Source organism: Phyllobates terribilis, unplaced genomic scaffold (genome assembly GCF_046119375.1).
Source record: "Phyllobates terribilis strain yellow unplaced genomic scaffold, ASM4611937v1 Scaffold_2__4_contigs__length_985480577, whole genome shotgun sequence".
Lineage (NCBI taxonomy): Eukaryota > Metazoa > Chordata > Amphibia > Anura > Dendrobatidae > Phyllobates > Phyllobates terribilis.
The window spans coordinates 616,529,657-616,543,623 of NW_027362762.1; the positions used below are offsets into that span (position 1 = coordinate 616,529,657).

Genomic DNA, 13,967 nt, shown 5'->3' on the forward strand with positions numbered 1-13,967 from the left:
TAATTGATATGTGTAAATGTAGCATGAATCTCTACGATGTCACTTCCATTACCAGTCTTCTAGATGGTGTTTTTGGTGTCTGATGAAAGCAATAGTGCTATTATGTATGGAAAAAGGGTTAAATCGCCAAGATTGAAGGATTGTTTTCTTGTTTCTACAGGAGAGCACAGATTCCCAGCTTCCTGCTTGCGGGAGTATGGTACGCTCCTCATAATTAACAGGTCAGACCTACTGCATGGTTGTGCCACTTGATCCAAACGGTGCTTTCTCACATGCTGCTAACAGATGGAGTTTTGTGTCTGCAGCACCTTAGGAGGGCAGGGGCTCTGACACAGGTTGGATCCAGCAGTGGCTGGTAACCTATGCAACGATAGTAAACTTAGGAACTAAAAATTCCCCCGTTCTTGACAACTGGGGGGATATTTAATAAGAGTTTAATTGAAAGGTTGCTTTTTTTTTTACAATTATTCCCATTTCAGAAGTTGAGACAACACTTTAGTATTTTCCAGCACTTTGTGGTATAGAAGCTCTTTTGTGAGACCAGTTGGCCTAGCCTTCGCTACGCTCAAGCATTAAACCGCTTAAGGCACTCATAATGCTCTCGTTGGTCTACCAGTTGTTCTTCAAAGGACCACTGTATACTTTAAACACCCCTATAGACAATGCTGTTTTGGAGATGCGGTCATCCAGTTGTCTAGGGATTATAATTTGGCCCTTGTCAAATTCACTCAGATCTTTACACTTGCCTATTTTTCTTCCTGTAAACATGTCAGCTTGAAGTGCTGACTTGCTGTTTACCTTATTGTATGGATCGAACCCCTTGAAAGGTGCCATTGCTACAAAATAATCAATATAAAGTCATTAACAGGTGAACTACTTCTGTGCAGCATGAAAATCAGATATTACTATCTTAGTATACATAATGAAATAAATGAAGGAAACGAATACCTGAGGTAGTGCTCGGATTGATGTGATGCCACGCTCGGATTGATTAGCTTTCACGCTGTATCCATTCCTTCTATTCAGTGTATGTAGACATACTAATAACTGAAGATGCCTATTAAACCCATCAGTCACACCCATGTTTCTGACAGGTGGTGCTCGAAACAATGCAAAACCAAAAATCCAAGATTGTGCAACAAAACAATACTCCAGCGGTTTGCTTTGTGCATAGTTTTTATCTGATGAGCCATTGGCTTTTTGTTCCACTGACAATGTTGGACTTTCCATAATATCTAAAATGTCATCCAGCTCGTGTGCAGATAGTACTTCCATCCGTTTCTGTGAAAAAGCCCAAAACAAGAATTATTTTTGCATCATGAGAGCAAATTTTTAGATTCTACTGACGGAAAAAAGAAGTGCTTGACCTCTTCCTGCTACAGCTCTTTTTTGTTGTGTTTTTTTCTCCATCTTCCAAAAACCATAATTTTATTTTTATTTTCCTGTTGACATAGCCAGATGAGGGCTCATGTTTGTGAGACAGGTTATAGATTTGAATGACACCAATTAAATTTACCATGTAATATACTGAAGAACTGGCGAAAAAACTATTTATGGGATAAATGGAGAGAGATAACCCAATTCCCCCTTTGTTGCTCAGGTTTCATTCTTAGTGTTCACTGTGGGGTAAAGATGACATGATAAAGCAGATTGGTCACGAAGATACATAATAGAAACGGCATACATTATTAAATAGATAGAACTCATGAGAATGGTTTATTTACTCTGAAAATCAATGTCAGGATGGCTGCATAAAATGGACTCATAAAATGATCATTTTAATATAAAGCAAGGAAAAATTTCTAAGGGATGCAGACATTTTGACATGGATTTCCAAAGTAAGTACACAAGCATCACCGGGTCTGAGAGATCCAATTAAAAATGTATGCGGTTTGTAAAATCTGGAGACAAATCTGCTTTTTTTTTATTCTGTGGGGCAAAATAAAGTTGGATTGGGCTGCCATATTCTGAGACACACAACTTTATTTTTCTGGTAATTGAGCTGTGTGGGGTCTTGTTTTTTTTTCAGGGTAGGCTGTAATGTTAATTGGCAGCATTTTGAGGTAAATAATGATGATTTGCAGTCATCAGAGTTCATTGTCTGAGATAAATGTTTTTGTTTTTTTTAATAAATCACATTTATGGACATCGCGATACAAAATGTGAGGATTTTTTGTTCATGACATTGGAAAAATTACTTAAATTCTTTTAATTGTAACTATTTTTGAATGATGGACAGAATGTCACCACTGCAGAACTAGCAGGCCCAGTTGCTAGAGCACTGGAGGATGACAACGAGTAGTTATATTGTGGGTTATTTCTGTATTTTGTACACATTCCCTACTCATAGCCATTTTTTTAAAATCCTTACCTTCCACTTTATCCATGCTCGCTTGATGATAGAAGCTGCCTTCTTGATTTTTTCAATGTGCTTTCTTGTAAGCCAGCTTCTAACCACTGTGTGGATGTAGAAGAATAATATAAAGCCAAATTAATAATAATAACCGACAGCTGACTAGCCAAATCCAACCAACCATTACATTACTTTACCTGCTTGGATAGTTATGGCTGCAATTCTTTGTCTACTCAGTTTTCTATGTGTGTATTGTCTCCAACAACACTGAATAGTTAATGCTCTTTCAGAAAGTGCTCTTGCTCTTCGTTTTTCAAGTAAATCTACCTGATAAATATTAAATCGGATTCCTGAAATAAACCGGTCTTTCAAAGCACAATTACAAATCTATTTATTTACATACAAGAGAAGAATGTTTATTTTCTTACCATAAAGTGCGTCAGAAATACTTTTGTGGTACCGCAGTGTGCCAATGTATTACTTGATGGATACAGTTTCGACAAAACCATGTGTAAAATGTTTTGTGATTTCAGCCTTAATTCATCCCCATCAACGACTAGCGGAATACCTGCAAGGAGGAGAAAGTTGTGAGATTAAATAATGAAATAATTAAAGGGGTGGTCTGAAACTAATACTGATTTTAATCCAAAACGTCCGTCTATTTATTTTAATAATATAATAGTTTTTCTAATATGGTTATATTAAAAAGTCCCTACCCCTACCTCTCTTATTTAACCACTTTATTTTATTTTTTTCACCCATTTCCGTTTTGATGATTCATTTGAGATTTCCCAGTGCATGCTGGGATCCTCAAGTGGGATGTCATCAAGGGGCAGGGGCTCCGGTCACCGCGGCAGCTTCTGTCCCCATCATGAATTGAAGCATTATCAGTGACATTCGTTTCAGGTGCTGGGCTAGTCCCTTCTGTACTGAGCATGCGTCGGTTGTCAATTCTTAGCAATCTTAAAAGTCAATATCGACCCTTTAAGAGGGCCTTGCTACATAACTTCAGGAACCCAAACTGGAAACTCCATTTGCACGCATGTCTTTCTGGGTTTTTGCCCCTCATCAGTGCAAAGCAGGAGAACTGACTGGTTGGTTAGGTGAGATGATTTGACAGTTTTTCTAAGGGTTAACATTTCTCCTTATAGAGACTTCTAGGCCATGCAATTCCCCCTGAGAAATTATTTATGCAAATAGCTTCTCCACAGAGGAAGAGAGTAGGGAATCTAGATATTGACTTTTAGGATTGCTATGTTCTTGAAGTTGCACTAGAGTCCCTGCTCTCTTCCTGTATGAAGAGGTTATTGCTAGTGATGAGCGAGCGTGCTCGCTACTACTCGGTACACGCCTGAGCATCTCACTGCTCGAGATGCTCGGCGAGTATTTTCGGGATGCTCGGGTCCCCGCCCTGAATGTTTGATGCTCTTTAGAGCGCCAATGAGCATGCAGGGATTGTCTGCCACTCATTGTAATGCCGTAGCCATGCTGGTTGTGGCATTACAGTGATTGGCTGGCTGCACAGCGTCATCAAGTCTATATAAGACCTGGTGACGCTATGCTAGTCACAGTGTAACCTTCAGAGAGGTAGAGTAGGGAAAGGTGCTGCTGTGTGAGGGACAGAATTGGCGGTGTAATTTTTTTTATTTGTTTTACACGTGGTTGCTGCCAATAACAGTAAACTACAAGGCTGCTATTTAAAACCGTGGTCGTCCGTCAGACGTATCACATATAACTGCTGTACAAATCCAGCCATTTGTAGTGACTGTGCAAAATATTATCTTCCATTTAAAATGGGCAAGGTGCATGGCAAGGGACGGGGAAGTGGACGTGATGGTGCATGCCGAGGCCGTGGGCAAGCTGAACTTGTGCCACAACAAACACTCACATCTTGTCGCCTGACCTTCCTGTCCCAATTAGGCTGCGTGCCCACTATGCGTTTTTCAAGTGTTTTTGCCGCGGAAATTCCGCAGTGAAAACGCTTGGTAATACGTGCCCCATGGTCCCCAATGATAATCTGCATGTGCTGTGCACATGCTGCGGAAATTTCCGCTGCGGATTATCATAGCGGAAAAATACGCAGCGTGTCCATTAATTTTGCTGACACGCAGCGTAATTGCCGCCATTGACTTGCATTGAAACGCATATTATCCGTGTCAACACATTTGCACATACGGATATTATGCGATTCTATGTGCGGATGGTACCCGGGTTTGGAGAAGAGGAGACTCTCATCCAGACTCGGGTACCATAGAACCTGTTAAAAAAAAAAGTTAAAATAAAAAATAAAGATTATACTTACCTTCCGATGGCCCCCGGTGTTTTCTCCGCTCCATCTGGTCTGTTGTATCGGTCGCGGTGGTGTGAAAGGACCTGCCATGACGTCATTTAGTCATGTGACAGGTCATGCGACCGCTGACGTTGGCGGTCGCGTGACCTGTCACATGACTCAATGACGTCATGGCAGGTCCTTTCACACTACCACGACCGATACAACACACCGGACGCAGCAGAGAAAACAGCGGGGGCCATCAGAAGGTAAGTATAATCTTTATTTTTTACCATTTCTGTTCTTTTTTTTTTTTTTTAACTATTACTTAGTCACACTATATAAATCCATGCTGGTTGCATGGATTTATATAGTGTGACCAAGTTGTCAAACACTTTTCCAAGTGATGCTAAAATCGCTTGGAAAAGCGCTTGATAACCCGCATGCAAAAACGCTTGACAAACTCTTCCACCTGGCAGGAAAAACGCATGTAAAATCCGCATGCGTTTTTCCTGCAAGGGAGAAGCGGAAAAAATCTGCAGCATTTCTGCATCGTGGGCACGTAGCCTTACTAGGGGACTGCAGCACACCACTATTGAACCCAGAGCAATGTCAAAAGGTTGTTGGTTGGATAGCAGATAATGCTTCCAGTCACTTTGCCGCTACCACCACGACCCTGTCTTCCACACGGTCAAGTCTCAGTAGCCGTGAGTCTGGACCGCATATTCCTCACCCTGATCCTCCTTCCTCAGACTATGCCGAGTGCCGGAGACAACTGATCCCACACTTGGACACTCCGAAGAACTGTTCACTATTCCATTTATAGATTCGGGCCTCTCGTCCCGCTAGCTTCAAGCGGGGCAAGAGGAGATTGCATGTAGCAATGCCCAAATATTTGAGCAGCCACGGTAACAAGAAGGCGACGGTGGGAAAGTGCAATTACTGTCACAAGAGGTGGATGATGATGAGACACAATTGCCAGAAACTCAGGAGGAGGACCAGAGTGCGGAAGTGGAAAATGAGGTGGTGGACGATGAATTCACTGACCCAACCTGGCAAGGTGACATGTAGAGTGAGGGCAGCAGCACACAGGGGGAGGGAGTTGTAGCACCACAACAGGCAGGAACGAGCAGTGTGGTGGCCTCAGACACAAGGTGGGCAACCGTTCCCCGGAACACCAACACGAAAGATGTTGCCAGTACAACTGTTAGGTCTTCCCGAGTCTGGTTGTTTTTTAAAGACTCTGCAGATAACTCCAAAAAGGCCATTTGCAACATCTGCCAGGTCATCATCAGTAGGGGTAGAAAAACTATCAGCCTGACCACCACCAGCATGCTCAGGCACATGATAGCAAAGCACCCGACTAGGTGAGCCGAATGCCAGGGTCCAGAAACAGTGTCTGCGGGTGACACCACTGCTTGTTCCGCTGTTGTGTGTGCAATTCTCTGTCCATGGCACATGCAAAGATGCCTCCCGCCCTGCACCTGTCGTTGCACACTTGCAACTACCACCATCAGCAACCACGTCTACGTCCTTGTCCCGGGGCAGCGTTCAGTTCAGTCCTTGGAACGCAAGCGCAAATAAGCAGCCAACGCCCCACTGCTAAACTCACACATTGCGCGAATGCTTGCGCTCGAATTATTGCCTTTTAGGCTCAACAAGACGGAAGCTTTCCGCAACCTGATGACGGCGGCCATCCCTCGGTACTCGGTCCCCAGCCGCCACTATTTCTCCCAGTGTGCCGTCCCCCTATTACACAAGGACGTATCCCAGAGCATTAGCCGTGCCCTCAACAATGCAGTTACTGGGAAGGTCCACCTAACCACGCAAACGTGGACAAGTGCTTATGGGCAGGGATGGTACATCTCGCGGACGGCACACTGGGTTAATAAAGTGGAAGCCGGGACCCAGTCGGACCTTGGGAAGGAACACGTCATCCCGGCGCAGAGGATTGCGGGCCCTGGGTCAATCAGGGTTGCCCCCATGTTCTACAGCTCCTGCACCTCCTCCTCTTCAGCCACCATCTCCGAAATTACCACATCAGTCAGAAGCTGTAAGCACTGCCTCGGCCAAGCGGCAACAGGCTGTGCTGAAGCTAATATGCTTAGGTGGCAAACCGCAGCACACCACTGAAGAGTTGTGGACAGCTCTGAAAGAGCAGGCAGATCTGTGGCTGCCACTGCTGAACCTACAGCCAGGCATGGTCGTGTGTGACAATGGCCGGAACCTGGTGGCGGCTCTGAAGCGAGGCGAGCTCACACACGTACCATGCCTGACCCATGTGCTCAACCTAGTGGTTCAGCGGTTTCTCAAAACCTACCTGGATCTGCTTGTCAAACTACGCCGCGTGTGTGCCCATTTTAGAAAGTCAGCTACAGCTCCTGCCGCCCTTGCTGTGCTTCAGCAGCGTTTGCAGCTTCCAGCTCACCGACTGTTGTGCGATGTCCCCAAGTGTTGGAACTCAACCTTGCATATGCTGGGAAGGATTTGTGAGCAGCACAGAGCAGTTGTTGAGTACCAGCTTCAAAATGTCCGTCGGTATTCAGGTCAGACTCCGCACATAAGAGCTCAGGAGTGGACATGGATGTCAGACATCTCTGCCGTCCTCCAAAGCTTGAGGACCAAGATGGTGAGCAGCGATGATGTCATAATTAGCGTCACCATCCCGCTTCTCTGTCTTCTGAAACGCTCTCCGCCTGCAATGAATCCTCTTTGATTGTGAGCAGAGCACAATGAGATGGAGCAAGGAAGCATACAGGGTGATTCCACCCAGCCCAGCCTCATCTCATCCCAAAGTGGATTGGGTGACAATGAGGAAGAGGAGGAGGAAGAACAGGAGCTAGTTTCCAGCGATATAGACGGTACTACCCACACAACTGTCATGCCGTCTCTTCAGTGTGGATGGCCAGAGGACAGGGAGGAGGAGGAGAGCATGGTCAGTCGTCCTCTTGGTGAGGACACGGAAGTCTTGCCTGTTACCAGTCTGGATCACATGGCTGAGTTTATATTACGCTGCCTTTCCCGTGACCCTTGCGTTTTCCAAATTTTGGGAGACAGACATTACTGGTTGGTGACACTTCAAGTCCCACGCTACAAGGAGAACTTTCTATCTCTCATTCCCGCGGTGGACAGGTCTACTAAAATGGTGCCGTACCAGAAGGCCCTTGTTGCAGAATTATTTAAAAAAAATTGCATTTGAAAACGCTGGCGGCAGGGGTCACAGTTCGTTGGCCAAGCAAGGAGTACAGGCGAGAGAGACACAAATACGATCCAACAGAGGCAGGGGAGCACTGTCAAAGGTCTGGGAGAGTTTTCTCAGACCCTCCCATCGCACAGGCCCTGATGCGCAGGGGCTATTCTCACAAGGAGGGATAATTTTACGAAGATCCTGAAGGAGTACCTTGCCGACCGTACCTTGGGTACCCAAGCTGGACCCGTGGCATGAACTTGCTCTCTATGCCTTGGAGGTTCTGGCCTGCCCTGCAGCTAGCATTTTGTCAGTGGGTTTTTAGTGCCGCTGGGGGAATTATAACTGATAGGCGCATCCACCTGTCAACTGAAAATGTTGACAGGCTGACTTTCATAAAAATGAACAAGGGCTGGATTGTGCCAGACTTCTCAACACAACCGAATGATAGCAGCTGGACATAAACTCAAATCCAGTGTCTTTTTTTGGGAGGTCTATTCCCATACACCTCTTGACACCCAGACATGGGTATACACTTCCTGATTTTGTCTATTTTCTGTTGTTCTCCTCAACCACCATATCACCAGGGTGACCGTGATGCAACACCCACATAATTTTTTTAAGGGTGTTTATAATGCCTGTAGGAAATTTTTTTAGAGGCCTATCGCTAACATTCTGTATGATATACATTATGTTCATGTATACACCCCAGGGGTAAATGTTTATCAGCTAATGCACTGGTGAGTGAAGGCCAACTGCTGGCCGTTTAAGAATAGTAAGGGCCTACTGATGAAATGAAACAGGATGTGTCTGATTATGTCTCACGCACCACATGGCCAGATAAGGTAGTAAAATGTTAAAATGACATTTACTGGTAAATGTTTTTTTCACCGTTGAAAGCAATGCAAAAACGCATCAAAAACGCTACGTGTGAACATAGCCAAAGGTGTGGAGGATCATTTTTGTTTTTGGTTATTTATTTTGCCTTATATACAAGTCATTACCCTGGAAAGGATGTTCCTTAACATTTTTCCTAGGAAAATCAATTTTGGTTTCGTTTTTGACTGCTTTATTGTGAGCCCGTAAAAGTGGCGTGATACTCTGACACCATTGTTTACAGCAGTGACCTGCTCGCTCATCACTAGTTATTACCATAATATTAGTCATGATTTCAATTATTTTAAGTATGCGAGTTGTTTTTTAATCTTATATAGATAAATATATCACTTAGGAGATATTTTATATTAGACTTTGCATCACACTACCCAAAAGTGTTAAAAATATGGAAATGAAAACATAGAAAAAGGGATAAGTGTACTTATAGAGGTCCTGTCACTTTCAATAAATGTCATTTTTTTTCCTGGACAAAATGCGTCTGTCCTCCTGAATCTGGAATGATGAGGCACAGGAACAAAAGAAAAAAACACCAGAGACATGGCCCACTCTTCCCTGTATAAAAATCTAGCCTTTTTTAGCCAAGTGGACATGGTTTTCAATTCTTCTCTCTAAGAGTCTTCTTGAGAACCCCTTACCAATTGGCTAAAAAGACTAGATTTACAGTATATACAAGGAAGAGGGGGCCATATCTCAGGAATGGAGAGGCACAGGAACAAAACAAACTATTACAAATTGGGAAGAGCAGTAACATTTACACCAAGTTAAAAAAAAAATATTTATTGCAAGTGCCAAGTCTTCTTTAACCTGTTCATGGCCGGGCCATTTTTGGATTTTTGGGTTTTATTGTACAGATGCTTTAAATAAAATTCCTTGTTTGGGTATTAAAATAATTGTTGCTTTGTTTTTGCAGAACATGAGGCTTAATATTTTGTCATTTTTATATTTTTTGGCTGATATCGGGGGAAAGTATAAAGAAAAAAAATAAATACATATATTTTTCACATTTTTTATTTATTTTTTCTTGATCACAACAGACCACTAAAAACATTATAAATTGTATTCCTCTTTCCATAGAAATTATTTTTATATACTGGACATATTTTTTTTTCAATGGGCGCAGGGCTAGATTCAGACTGTAGGTGTGTCTTTTTTAAGTTTTGTCTTATTTATCTTTTTTTTTTTTTAATTTAGGAATTTATTTTTATTTGTTTTGCACACTGTGCCACCCATAAGGTCTTATAAGACCTATTGGTGGCATTTGAAGACATTAATGCAATTGTTTTATTGTTTATTTCCCCTGTAAAGGGGACTGGTATATTACTCCCAGTTACAGGAAAAGTCTCTTCTCTGCACAGCAGAGCTATGTGGGCTTCCTGGGACCCAGAAGCTCATGTTCTCTTCCTATAATCACAATCTTTGGGTCCAGAGGAGGTAGGTTCCTATCTGTATACACAGCACTTGTTCAGCAATTGAGAAGGTAATAATAAATCATGTCTGCCTTATCTGCAGGGCGCCTTGATGTGTCTGACAGCCAGCTTCCTGCCTATGCAGCAGCTATATTATGCAGTGATATTTTCCAAAGACATTACAGAATAGAACGGGGACTACCTGCACGTTTATAGTCTATGGGTGGTCCTGACGTAGTTAAACTATAACATTTATTCAATTGACCTAAAAACTATTATCTGAACATAAAAATATGTGCCTCTCCCCTCGCAGGATACAAGGGTGCAACTGTGTACCCCCTTACTTAGATCTTCTGGCTGAATGTCCAAGTTTATTCTAACCAATCCAGCCATGACACAAAGTAAAAACGAACAACACCACAATTTACAAGTGTACACTACATATAAGGTAGACAATTACCTTGGTTTAATACACTTTTATAAATTCTAGATCCAGAGTTGCAAACAGTAAAGTGATATACATAGAAAGAGAAAAGGAGACAAAAAGAAATGTGAAGATATGAGAAAGACAGCGGGTAAGATAACAGTTACACAGTATATGTTTAAAGGGGTTGTCCACTACTTTATATGATCCCCCAAAGTATTCTCCCGGGGCCCATAAGTGTTTCTCTAAATACCTTGTGGTGTCTTTTCTGCCTGTGAGCGGCGCTATCGCTGGTTGCTCACAGGCATCATGTGACCCCCGGCTGCAGCCTGCTCTGACATCCGCTGATGTCACATCAAGTTCCGGCTGCAGCTGAGGGTCCCTCTTCCGCATTCCACCGGTGGCTGCTGGGTTGTGGGCGGGGTAACCCCGCCCACAGTCCCACGTCCACCGCGGGGACCGCGTCACTGATGTCACGCCTCACTTGACATGACATCAGTGACGGGTCACGTGATGCCTCTGAGAGGCCAGTGATAGCGCCACTCACAGGCAGAAAAGGCACTGCAAGGTATTTACAAAAACACTTCTGGGCCCCGGGGGATACATTGGGGTGTTCATATAAAGTAGTGGACAACTTCTTTAATCTTCACTTTCTAGTAAATCCTGAATTTTATACATAAAGCTGTGAATATACTATATGTGTGGTCTCCCATATGCATGCCCAGCTGTCAGCAATTTTGACCCTTCAAAACTGCTGACAATGCAATATAGAGGACGAGAAGAACAGTGTATACATACCTGAGGTGATGGCCACGCAAGTATAACTGAGAAATTACGGTCGCTGGCATCTGTAACCCCAAGTGCCAAGGCGGTGTGTGTAGCATGTATGCAGAGTAAAGCTCGCTGCTCATTTACAGCCTTACTTCACACCAAATACTGGTATTTTAGGCCTTGTTTTCACTAACATCACAATGTGATGGTATCCACCATGCAACAAACTCCATTCATTTGTAATCGGTGCCATCGATGGTTCTGACAAGTATTGCGCTACACGCTGCTCTATTCTGGCTATCAAAATGGACAGAAAGCCTTAGTGGCAATATATTTACATTGGGGCTATGTTCATACGATTGGCAAATTAGGAAAATCAACAAAATGGGCAACATTTTTCATACTCGTGGCCTCATATCTGTGCACATAGCTCCTTTTGGCATTCAGTCGTTTTATTCAGTCATCCCCTTACTTTTGGCCCATTCCAGAGAAGTAGGACATCTCACAGTGCAGTCTCCCAATCTTTGCTAGAGTAGGACTATACTAGCAATCTATTCTTACAGCTTCATACTCTAAAGAATAATACTGCAATATGTATACTGCAAGAACTAACATATTAATTTACATGACATCCCAACTGGGAAATTACCGTGACTTGCAGAGTTTTTTCTCATTTGCTTCTTTTCCATAATATGCTTAAAGGGTGTAATTATCTCATAGCGTTTTACAAAGCTTTGGAAGGAAATCCTAAAAGATGAAGGAAGATTGCAAGTGTTAGTACTGTTCAATGTCCAACAGATGGTAAAAGAGAATTTCCATAGAAAGTTCAACTTTTAACCACTTGCAGGGAATTTGTCACCAGGTTTTGCCACCTAGTCTGAGAGCAGCATGATGTAGGGGCAGAGATAATCATTCCAGGAATGTACCATTTACTGTGCTGCTCAGTGTAAGTGGTGATAACTCTGGAATGCGTCAACATATCTGTGATTCGGAGACTGTTTTTTCGTGACATATTGTACTTCATGATAATGGTAAAATTTCTTCGATATGACTTGCATTTATTTGTGAAAAAACTGAAATTTAATGAAAATGTAGCAATTTTCAAACTTTTAATCTTTATGCCCTTATACCAGAGTTATGTCACACAAAATAGTTAATAAATAACATTTCCCACATGTCTACTTTACATCAGCACAATTTTTTAAACAGTTTTTTTTGTTAGGAAGTTAAAAGTTGACCAGCGATTTCTCATTTTTGTAAACAAAATTTCCAAAATAATTTTTTTAGGGACCACATCATGTTTTTTGGTGACTGCGGTGAATTTAGGTTGACATGTTTTGCGTTTTTTTTTATTTGAAAATATCTGAAATTTGACGATTCTTTTTTTAAATAGCAATTTTCAAACATTTCATACTTACCATATTCCCTTAAACAAAATGGTCAAACCACAAAAAAAAATTGAATAAATAACATTTCCCAGATACCGTTATGTACTATTCCTCACCCTCATTTTTCAAATGTCTATTACGTTAGAGGGGTTCAAACTTAGTAACAATTTTTCATTTTTTTTTTTCAAGAAAAATTACAAATTCTATTTTTTAAGACACTACTCGGGTTTTATTTGAGGGGTCTACACATTACAAAATCCCCAAAAGCGATAACATTTTAAAAACGGCAACCCTCAAATTATTCAAAACTACTGTCAGGGAGTTTAATCCTTCAGGTACTTCTCATAAATTAATGCAAAGTGGAATGAATGAAATTATTTTTTTTTTCTGCTAAAATATTGCTTTAATTCCAATTTTTTTTCATTTTCACAAAGCATTGGCTGGCTGGCAAATTTTGGCCTAGGGGACAAGCATACAGCAGTGGCCCATGAGCAGCGGCACAGCCTCACTGCACAGGAGCGGGACCAGCGCCAGACATGTAGAAATGCACATGTGCTCCACAATAATAGCGCTTGCCGGGAGCAATATTCAAATACATGGGCGACACCAGCAGTGACTGAGTGAGACAATCACACTTCTATGACTGAAAAACGAGCAGGTAGGACAAAGAATATATGATGTTATAAAATCATTAAACTACCACCAATTTTAATGAAAAAAGCATTAACAAAGCAATGGGAGCAGTGTTTATAGTAGATAGGACGTGACACGTTCCCTTTAAAGCCAGAGATGTCAAATTCAAATACACAGAGGGGCAAAGTTCAAAGTTTGGACAAAGTCACGCACCAACCTTGATATTTATTAAAAAGTGTCTACAATTGAGGAAGTTTTTCTTTATCAAATATAACGATTAATTTAAAAATTATAGTGGAATATTATGCTTTTTACTGCTTTTACATAACATATTATATGGCCCAATGGCCTAATTTAAATGTGTAATTTAACACAGGATAAAAATCCTTGAATGAAACAGATAATAATGTATGATGCAAACAAAAGTGCCCCCAAACACAGTATGATACCCCACAGTGAATTCCTCCACACTTACAGTATGATGACCCTACTGTACTTCTCTCCCTTAATCCCCCCAACAAAGAATGGGCCCCACATAATCCTCCATACAGTATAATGGGCCCCACATAATCCTCCATACAGTATAATAGGCCCCACATAGTCCTCCATACAGTATAATGAGCCCCACATAGTCCTCCA

At 42.1% G+C, this 13,967-nt stretch overlaps 1 protein-coding gene across 3 annotated transcripts in view; it reads right to left on the bottom strand.

The window, feature by feature from the left end:
- MYO19 (myosin XIX) overlaps window positions 1-13,967 on the bottom strand; it is a 264,615-nt gene that overhangs the window by 5,410 nt on the left and 245,238 nt on the right. For 2 of the 3 annotated variants that reach the window (XM_073666532.1, XM_073666533.1), the window contains 5 exons: window positions 11,957-12,054; window positions 2,782-2,921; window positions 2,551-2,680; window positions 2,372-2,457; window positions 949-1,281 (listed from right to left, as the gene is read on the bottom strand). In XM_073666532.1, the coding sequence (XP_073522633.1) occupies window positions 949-1,281; window positions 2,372-2,457; window positions 2,551-2,680; window positions 2,782-2,921; window positions 11,957-12,054 (787 nt within the window). Of the gene's footprint in view, window positions 1-948; window positions 1,282-2,371; window positions 2,458-2,550; window positions 2,681-2,781; window positions 2,922-10,572; window positions 10,599-11,956; window positions 12,055-13,967 lie in introns of those variants that run through there. The other variant, XM_073666534.1, reaches the window with a different exon arrangement.